At 38.5% G+C, this 10,092-nt stretch overlaps 1 protein-coding gene across 3 annotated transcripts; it reads right to left on the bottom strand.

Annotated features, from left to right (window-relative positions):
* Positions 1-163: 163 nt before the first annotated feature.
* LOC121954750 (high-affinity choline transporter 1-like) lies at positions 164-10,060 on the bottom strand. Of its 3 annotated transcripts, none has more exons than XM_042502443.2 (9): positions 9,453-10,060; positions 6,842-7,032; positions 6,023-6,139; positions 5,395-5,550; positions 5,107-5,255; positions 3,656-3,799; positions 3,168-3,321; positions 1,879-2,096; positions 164-1,657 (listed from the first exon to the last, which is right to left on the bottom strand). In XM_042502443.2, the coding sequence occupies exons 2-9, from the start codon at positions 7,023-7,025 to the stop codon at positions 1,106-1,108; spliced, it is 1,674 nt and encodes a 557-aa protein (XP_042358377.1). In that variant the 5' UTR covers positions 7,026-7,032; positions 9,453-10,060; the 3' UTR covers positions 164-1,105. The 3 variants fall into 3 exon arrangements, with proteins under 3 accessions (XP_042358377.1, XP_042358376.1, XP_087942725.1); XM_042502442.2 differs by lacking the exon at positions 9,453-10,060 and adding an exon at positions 7,901-9,303; XM_088086599.1 differs by lacking the exon at positions 9,453-10,060 and having other exon boundaries at positions 6,842-7,504.
* Between the last annotated feature and the right edge of the window lie 32 nt (positions 10,061-10,092).

Here is a 10,092-nt window from a genome sequence, read left to right on the forward strand (position 1 = left end):
ATTTGACATTATGAAAGACTTGAATATCAACAAGTTTTATGAAATGCATCACAATGCCAACCACAGTGGGGGTTTCAGATTATTATTACTATTATTATTTATATTATTATTATACACTTGATTTAGAGTGCCTCACATGAAAATAGACATAATGGACATTAAAAAAAGACCAATGAGGCAGTTTATTGTAAAATGATATATAAATACAATTATAAACAAAGGTTAAGATGAAATAGAGTACAAAGAAGGCATCATAGCTCAGTATCAACAAAACCATAAATCTTAAAATCCTGAAACAACATTTTTAAAGGATTACAGCAGTGCAAAGTGTAAAAAGAGAGTTTCAGGCCTGTATCAGGAAAACCATAGCCATTTAAAGGCTTAAGTGAGGAAATACATGTTTAGCCTTCTTTTCTAGTCAGTTTTAAAGGATCAAGAAGATAGTATTCTTTGTCAGTGTGATTGCTATTCAGACACTCACTGAAACTGTTTAAGATAGTCATACATGTTTATGTATTCGACAGTTATTTGTCTGTGTTTCATTTTATCAGGATGTTCTGCTTACTTATTTGTAATGTGTTGTTAGTGGGCTTGGTATTTATCTGCTCGTGGTTGTTGTTAAAACTATTAGCTCCCTTAGCCACATTGCACTTAAAAAAACTCAGTGGCAGTGACACATAACTGATAAAATAAATTATATATTTATAAAAGGTTTGGCAGGCTATTCATTTTCACCAGTAACGTAAAAAGTCTATCAAGACTTTTTTTTTAAAAAGTGGGCAAAAAAAAACAACATTATTTTGTGCATAAACTGTTGTCACTGAGAACAATTAAGCATTTTGAAAAATACCATGTTGTTGTTTTTAGAGCTTAATCTGTAAGCCCTAAAAACATTAGGATCCACATTACTGGCTACCAGGCAAATCTGGAAACGGGCTGTTTTTTAATCTTGTATAAAGACTATTTTTTGACATTATGTCTTCTTCTAGTCAGTTTGTATTTGTCTATTTTCTTTTCAATTTTTTGTTTTAACCCTTTAACTGTCCTTGATGATTTTGTGTTCTTTATTGTGTTATTATCAACATATGTACTGCACATGACACATTTAACACACAGTGGAAATCATTGGCTCTGAGGCATCTTGATTGGATTCTTCTTTCTCAAATTCCTTGTCACTGTATCCTTTTGCATTATCTGTTTGTGGTTGTGGTGAGTGCTGGACTTTCACTTTGAAAACATCCCACCTCTCAGGAAGCAGTCCTTTGTTGAAAAGCACAGAACCCAGGTAGGAGAACAACAAGATGGCAGCAATGGCAGAAAGCATGCAAATGGTCTTAACTGGAGAGTACTGGACATAAACACCATCCTCAAAGGTGCATCCTGGGAAGTGTATAACTGGTGCTAACCCTACTGATGGTTCCCCACTCAGCACTCTTAACACTAACCCTGTCAGGAAGCCCATAATCGCCCCGTAACCATTGGAGATGTTGAAGAAGAGGACACAGATGAGCTGAGAGAAAATCAATATGTAGGCCACATCACACCCAAGGAACACCATCATAATGATACTGTTTTTCAGGTAGGTGAGTGATGCACCAATCAAGCCTGCTACAACCACAGTAGCACGGATGACCCACTGGATTTCTCTCTGTGATGCCTAAACAAAAATAAAATAGCAAGAAAAAATGAGTTTCAATGAAGCATGAAGATAAGGTTTTATATTGTCTTGATCTTGCCCATTCATTTTAATTTATTTATATTTTCCGATAGTCCTTTTCACCAATTTTAGGGTTTTTATTTCAGTCTTTCAAAAAGGAAATTAAGTTTTGTCTCTTTCTTTGCGTAGCAGCAGTTTAAGAAAGAATCTTATGGTCTCACCTTGGGCCTCAGAATAGTCTTGTAAATGTTATACGTGAAAACGGAGGCCATAGAGAGCAAAGCAGAGTCGGCTGAGGACATAACAGCAGCAGCGATGGCTCCAGTGCCAATGACAGAGATAGCAGTAGGGGTGAGGTGGTGCAGCGTGATGGGCATGATCATTGCTCCCTCACCACGTTCCAATGGAGACGGAGAACCATAAGAAGTCAGGTTCCAGTCTGGCATTGAGACAAACAGGAAAAACAAAAGGATTCTTTAGACTAAAGGTGATTCCTTCTGTTATTTCAAACCAGCTTCACTATTTACCTAAGTTAAGACATTTTCACTCCTTTGCATCAAATTGTACCTAATTCAATCTGAAATAAATAAATATATCTTAAGCATCACTTAGGATCCATTAGAAGTGCATGGTGATGCATCTATCTGCAGAGACCCTGTCCACTGCCTCAGTTTTCTTATTTTATTTTTATTTTAGTGCTTTTGGAATTTTCCTGGGCACAGCATGCAGTGTAGATCAGAACTTTAAAAAAAAGTTAGCAACGGGGTGCCAGAGGAAGCCATGAAAATTGTGGACACAGGGCCAAAAGAACACAATATGAAACTTGTCGCATCTGCATGACATGCTGCTGGACGGCATTGGGTTTTATCGCTGCCAGTAATGACGTAATGTAAGGAACACAAAAGTCTGTATAGGGTGGGCAAGAGGGGTGTTGAATGGATCCAACAAACCCTGGACTTTCATGAGGGAGTCCTGTGTTTGCTTCAAGTGAGAATGTGATGTTTTCTTTTCTATGCCTAACTGTGTGCTTCTTTTTGCCTAATATATATCCTTTATTTAACCAGGTAAAAGACTCATTGAGATTTAAAATCTCTTTTCCAAGAGTGACCTGGCCAAGAGGGCAGCTTAAAACAAAGTTACAACAATAAATACAGCCAGACAAATACAACTATCAAAGAAATACAACTATCATACAATACAAATAGCAAGCACAATCGTAAGCATGTGCTTTTGCTGACATCCCGGCGTTGGTTGGGGCATCTCGAAATATCAACAGCAGACGCAGAAGGATACCCAGAGTGCAATGTGTGGATGTGGAAGTCCACTGACAAAGTAACAATATGTGACAACAAATTTTTGGGGGGATTCTTACCTAAAGGTTGAGAAGCACAACATTAAATAATTAAACCTCTGGGAGATCTGGTTTAAGGAAGTTATAACCCATACAACGTGTACCTAATTTAAATTAGGTTACATTATTTGCATGTTTTGAATTAACATCAGTTACTACCTGTGGATACAGCCACTGCCCCAATTAATATGGGAGGTACTCCAAATATCAAAATAGTGAAAGCAGTAATGAAACATGTGATCCTGGCTGCAGATGAGGAACTAGCAGACAAGGTCCTCTGGTGGAAGGCTTGGAATCCCAGACTTCCCATTGCCTTGAAAGAAAGCAAAAATAGTCCTATAACATTTTTTGATATTTTGAGTCATTGCTTCCTTGATCAGCATTGGCAAAAAGAGCAACAGAAAAATATTTAGAATGTCATTTGTTTAAAAAGCAAACAAGTGCCCATATGCTGTTGAGAGGACTCAGCCATACTAATGCATGAACCTACAAAAAGTTATTGCAGTGGGTGATGAATAATCTAATACTTTGCAAGTTTTCTACCTAAATTTTTCTCTGAACCTTCACGTACACTATTTTTGTCCCCTCCATTTTCAGAGTAAAGAAGTAGAGAATTCAGAAAAGCACGTTATGCTTCTAGAGCTTACCAGTGACAGGAAGGTATCAATGTAAGTCCAGGCAAACTTCCTCTCCAGGTTACCAATCCAGGGAGCCTGAAAGGTGCTGTTCAGGGCTGTCTGGGTAATATCCACAGAGGAGGGGTTTCTCAGCACAAAGGGGACACAGATCCACTGCAAAGACATAGGAACACATAACAACAACTAACGTGAAAAGATGTGTTCAGATTTTCAAGGGATTTCAGTTTAAAAGTGCTTTAACTGCAAGGGGTAGAGTAATGAAAATGTGTGTGTACTTTTCAATAAGAATTCCTCCTGAAAATATAGACAAAAATGCCATTCGTGTTTGATACCTAACGACCCACATGCTGGCCAGGTCGGTCAGCGACTCACATGTGACCATAATGACTCTGAAACTCAGAGCCCACATGTGACTTTGACGGCTCTAAAGGTATGTTTCCACTGTGGGAACTCAGGGTAAAACCTAGTAGGCAGGAACTTTTACAAGAGCGGCCAGTCCTCTCAGTCTTTGTGTTTCCATTGCAGTAGGTCCCTGGTAGGACACACTGGACTCCGGAGTTGACATAAGCATTCTTCTTCTTCTGCTGGGTTTTATGCTATGTTCATATGATGTCGGAAGGTTGGAGTTTGCAAGTTGGAAATTTGTTCTTCCAACTTTGTTATGTTCATATGCCTTGAGGTCATAAAGCAGGTTGGGGGAAGACTGGTTGCATTTTAATGCAAAGACTTTCTGACCATTGACCTTTTTTTTTTTGTTTTTTTTCCGACATATGAGGCAATTCATGTGAATTTTCCAAGTGGGAAAGTAATTAGTTCTGTTATTCAGACATCACATGAGTGCAGCATTAAAAATAGTTATGTTTTGTTGACGTCCCACCCAACAGTTTTGCGGGATACACTAAAGTACTTCGCCCAAGGCAGGGACTTGTTTTGCTCATGTAGACGTTCTCAAAAATGGTCCTACAGTGGCAGTTCCAGCAACAGTTCCTGCAGTGGAGACATGCACCAACCAGCAAGACCCTGTAAAACTACCCCCCAAGTTCATGCAGTGGAAACGGGTCTAAAGGGTCCATACCCACCAAGGGTTTAAAACCTGTGACTCCTAACCAGTCTGCTAGAACTGACGAAGCCTCTTGGACGAGAGATGAAATGTTTAAGAAGCTCAAGCAAGTCCAGTCGATGACTGAAAATCTTAACCGACTCATAATTTGTTTTTGGGCTGTGTCACACAACTTTCATTTATAAGGTACTTTAGAAATATGTTGTCAGCCTAATTTAGGAGCAATATGACATAGCCCAGTAATACATCACATACTACACAGTGCCGTTTATGAACCACACAACTGCTGTGTTTGATTGCAGTGCATTTTTTTGTTTCTTTTGAAAAATGTCTGTTCAGCTTGTTCTGAATGCAGCCAACAGAATGTTACAATACCGTAGTGAAAGCATAGTATCCTTACCATGGTGACGAATATGAGGATGACCTGTATGATGTCTGTGTAGGCAACTGAGTAAAAACCTCCCAGCAGTGTGTAAAGAATCACCACAGTGGCAGAGGTCCAGATGCTTGTGGTGTAGGGCAACTCCAAAATCACATTCACGGTAGCACCTGTAACGCACACATGCATCTGAGGATATTGTGCTGACTAATATTATTATCCTGGAGACATAGTCTGTCCTATATGGTCTTGACTGCATCTCTATAGAAACCTGAAAGTAGCTTTAGGTCCAGTGCTCTCATAACGTACCTAAGCTAATTAGCGTTCCAGCCAGCCACAAGATATCGATTAGAAGGGAATCCAGAGACTGGATGGCCATCACTGCTTTTCCATACTTGATCTGGAAAGGGTCCAATATTGTCACATATTTTCTGTCTCTCATCGGCTTGGCGAACACGAGGCCACCTGACAAAACACGCAGATAGAGCCCATTTTCCAGAAGAAAATATTGGCACTGTATGTTTCTGCTCATCTCTAATATGTTATATTTGCATGTTTCATTTGTATAATCATCAACATTTCTACAGTGAAAAAATACATGAATCAGCTACATAAAAACCTGCAAATGTAACATATCCAGAGTTTGCAGAAATAAAAAATACTAGCATTTTTTTTTCTGGCAGTTGGGTTAGGCAAGGTGCTTACATTCAAGAGAAAAACAGCAAAAAAATACATACCAACAACCTGTAATGAGCATGTTATCTGTAAGATATGTTATCTGAATCACAGCATCTGATCGATCGATCTGATCTGAGTAAGGCAAAATATGACAGATAACAAAAGGCATTCATAGGTTACCTTAAGTAGCCTTGAATATCTTTTGATTGAAGTGCAGACATTATCAAACTTGTCTTTATTATAATACTTTCATGCTTACCAAAAATGTATGAAAAAGAGTAAGCAGCTAACATCATAACTGCCGACATTAGTCCCATAGAGGGGGTGTAGATCATTTCACTTAAGCCCATGATAAAGCATCCTCCAACCAACGTGGCTGTGGAAATACAAACACATAAATTAGTTCACAGGATAAACATACAGTTAAAACAAATCATACACAAAAGTGAATATTTCTCCCTTTGTCTCAGAGAGCGGCTTCGATGGTGGAACTGCAAAGCTCGTGACTTTGATGCTGAAGTCCAGGGATTGTGTCTCAGCTGTCTCAGTGAAAAGATATACTTTTGGACACCATCACACACTGCTACCGGGTCATGTGTGTTTATTAAGAGGAATTACTTTTGTGTCACTCTGTTTATCTTTTTTTATGCTTCTACACCAGTGACAGCCAAAGCCGTAGGCGGTATGTTTTCAGGTTGCCTATCTAAACGTCCACATGTACGCCAGCCTCTTGTGAATGTAATATCTCAAGGGAATTTCTTCAAATTTGGCACAAAAGTCTACTTAGACTCAATGGTGAATTGATTTTATTTTCAAGGTCAAGATCAGTGTGATCTTGTATCCGTCTCATTCTCATAAATGCACAATCTGAAGAACACCTTGAGGTAATTTTTTTTAAGTTTTGCAGAAACGTCCCCTTATGCTCAGCAATGAACTGGTGGTGGTCACCATGACCTTGTCCACCTCAATCTTGTGAACATGAAATCTCAAGACACCTCTAGATGATTTTTTTTTCACCTGTTCTCCCTGTTGTCATGAGTTTAAAAAGTGCAGCAGAATCCACAATATAATGCTTCACCTGTCATTGTGAAGACCCCCACCACTTTTTTAATGCCTCTGTTTCCCAGCAGGGCCATGTCCATTTTGTCAGCTGCACTTTTGTTCTCCTCCCTCCTGGACTTGATGGAAGCCCAGATGCCAACTCCAAGAACTAGCAGGTAGAAAACCACCATTGCTATCACACCGGGTATGCTGACAGCCATGGTGAACCTGAGAACAGGCAAAAACAGCTGAAGACAGGAAAAAATCAAATGCTTAAAGATAAAATGATTAAACATAATACAGTGATATAATTTCTGCGTAAATCATAACAGTAGACAACGTTCACATTATTTCTGCATTAATAGTTTTGATTTTCTAATTATATTGAAGGTTTGAATTAAACAAACACAAAGTTTAGTTACTATAACAAAGGTTGCTTTTCTAAAGAGTAATCTCTTTTGTAAACTCATTTCATGACAAAGAAAATGTGCAATAAAAATTTATAAAATAAAAATAAACAAAACAAACTGGAAAAAAATCTTAAACAGGTTGTTCAGTGCATGCATTTATGTACATTGAGTTCACTGACATAAATGCAGACATATGTGTATACTAGAGGTAAGATCTTAAGCCGGAGCCCGAGTCAAAATGTCAGTTATTATGTTCGGGTCGGGTCGGGCGGGCTTCTCTCTCGCTAACTTTTTTTTAAATAAAAATATATTTATATATTATGTATACTAAAACGATTTATGGATATTAAACTAAGGAATAATTGTTATAAAATAAATAATTTGGATAAAACAGAGAAGGCGATGTATGGTAATTGCTATTTAACTACTAAACAGGAGCCGCAGACTGTACACACTCACAGTCAAAAGCATACTAGGAAGCTTTAGGGCTTCGCTTTTTCAACCAGAGGCAGTGGCACCTGTTTCAGGAGCCATTGCTGACTGTCTGTAATAACCAAATACACGGCTCGGGACACGCGCGCGCTTTACGCAGCGCTCAATGCCAGATGTTCAAGAGGACAAGACCCGAGACTGAACTCCCGCACAATACGCACTTTACACCGAGATGACCGCCCTGGACCACCTACCTCAGCAGGTCTGACTTCTGCAAACAGCAGCTGGTCCAGAAACATGTATGAATGGATTTATCCGTGCGCGCAGTCTCCAGCGGAGGATTTTTAAAGTCTGTTTGTTTCCGCCTTTGGTAACGAAGACTATAGTGAACCTGCTGCGCTCTGGAGGCTTTACCCCGTGTATCTCAGATGACTCAGACTTTTCCAGCGTTATTTCATTGTGTAAATACATTTATAATGATCATAAAAATTATGTAGATCTTAACATTAAGAAAATTTGCGTTTTTTTCTGCCAACTCGAAGAAATTAAAATAAATGTCAAATGAGCTGCTGCATTTTGCCAACGAAATGAAGCATGAACTATCACACCTGATAGCAGGGACGGTTTTTGCTATGGGCAATGTGGGTGACCGCCCAGGGCGCAATCTATTTGGGGGCGCACGAGCACCCGCTAAATAAATAAATAAATAAATAAATAAATAAATAAATACATAAATACATAAATAAATAAATAAATAAATAAATAAAAAAAAAAAAAAAAAAAAATCGCAAGTTTTCTACCGCTCATTTCCACGTCACGTTAGTGGAGTAGGTGCGGGGCGCCCTTACTATCATGTCAACTTTCTGCTGAGAGTCATGTCTACAGGTTGTGTGCGTCAGAAAAGGCAGCAGGGAGACAGGAGGGCGATCAGCTCACAGCTGCAGAGGCTGAGAGCAGGCTGAGTTTAACTCTCAGAGGAAAAGCACGGAGGGGGGGAGGGATAGACTGACCTGTTATGATCCCAGCTGCTTCCAAATAAATTGTATTTCATTCATAAAAGGGGTTAAGCCGAGTATAGCTCCAGTATATCATCGAGCTATGGTTTTGTTGCATAAATGTTTAATTTATAACTGTAAAATAGGAAACTGTATTTTCCTATTTCTTTTGTTAACAAAAGCAGTGGTTTGTTGATATTTGCTAGACACAGCATCACATCATCAGCATGAAGTATGTGGCTTTGTTGTGACACCAACACACAAATGTTCATGCTGGCCACCCGACAATAAATTCCACTTTAACAACTAAGCTTCATCCTTGAGACTGATTAGAGAGCTGGATGGTGCCATTAAAACAAAAAAAATGCATCATCTGTTGACCCAAAGCATGGGGTTATTTTGAAATCTCACAAAATCCAACTATCCTGACAGTTAAAGTTCACAACTTGTCAACTTGCCATCAAATTGAAAATATACAATGTCTCGTCAACTGATGGTGTCAACCCATTGAGTCTTAAATCAGCTTTGTGTGAGTTGTCATGAACATGTAAAGCGTAAATTTTTACAATCTCTGGCATACTCGAAGGGATAAACAAGATCACCTTGGTATGCTGCAGACAGTTTTGACTGACAGTTTTTAAAAGCAGCATTTGAAATGCATTGTTGTATCTGTTGAGTAAAGCAGCCAAGAACTATTTTTTAAAGCTTCCATCCCCTTTTTAACTTTCTTTATGAACTGACAACAGCAAAGAGAGTTTAATCCATGAGAATTAAAAAAAGAATATCAATTGGCAGCTAAGTGCTTTCTTACCTTTAGTGCTGATATTGCTTAAAAAGTTGGTGAATCTTCTTTGGCTGAGTCAATGATCTTGGATCACGTTTAAAGCATATGACTGTGTACTTACTTGTTTGCCACACTATCACATAATGCATTTTTACATCAGCAATGACTAAACGTGTTACATGTCAATCATTTATTTTTGAGGACATGATTCAAGCCTTCTTAGGTCCTTAGAAAGAATCTGGACAAACCAGAGATCTGTGTTTCTGGTTCATAAGAACAAAGGGTGAAACAGTGCAGCAATTTATAGCAGTTTGTTGGCACATCACACTAACTTTGTTTTCACAAAACAGGACTTAACGTCACCAAAAATTGTCACAAAACTCTTTGCATGTTTCAAGGTTGTTCTTTAGCCTTTTTTCTGTGTTTTTAACCACAAACATATCTGGAAAATGGGAGAAATAATCAGAAGAGTGATTATGTGTAGTTTCCTCTGCAAGCGTTTAGTGGAATGAGTGAAAAACGCAAAAACAATCGATCACAGATACGCTAGCTCACCCTACTTAGTAGATCACAATAAGTGCTGTTATATCTCGATTTTAACAATAAAGAATGAAATAAATCATGTATATTAAACACTCTTTCAGCCTCTTAAACATTTATTTTAACA

Source organism: Plectropomus leopardus, chromosome 13 (assembly GCF_026936395.1).
Source record: "Plectropomus leopardus strain MGB_pleo_1.0 chromosome 13, ASM2693639v1, whole genome shotgun sequence".
NCBI lineage: Eukaryota > Metazoa > Chordata > Actinopteri > Perciformes > Serranidae > Plectropomus > Plectropomus leopardus.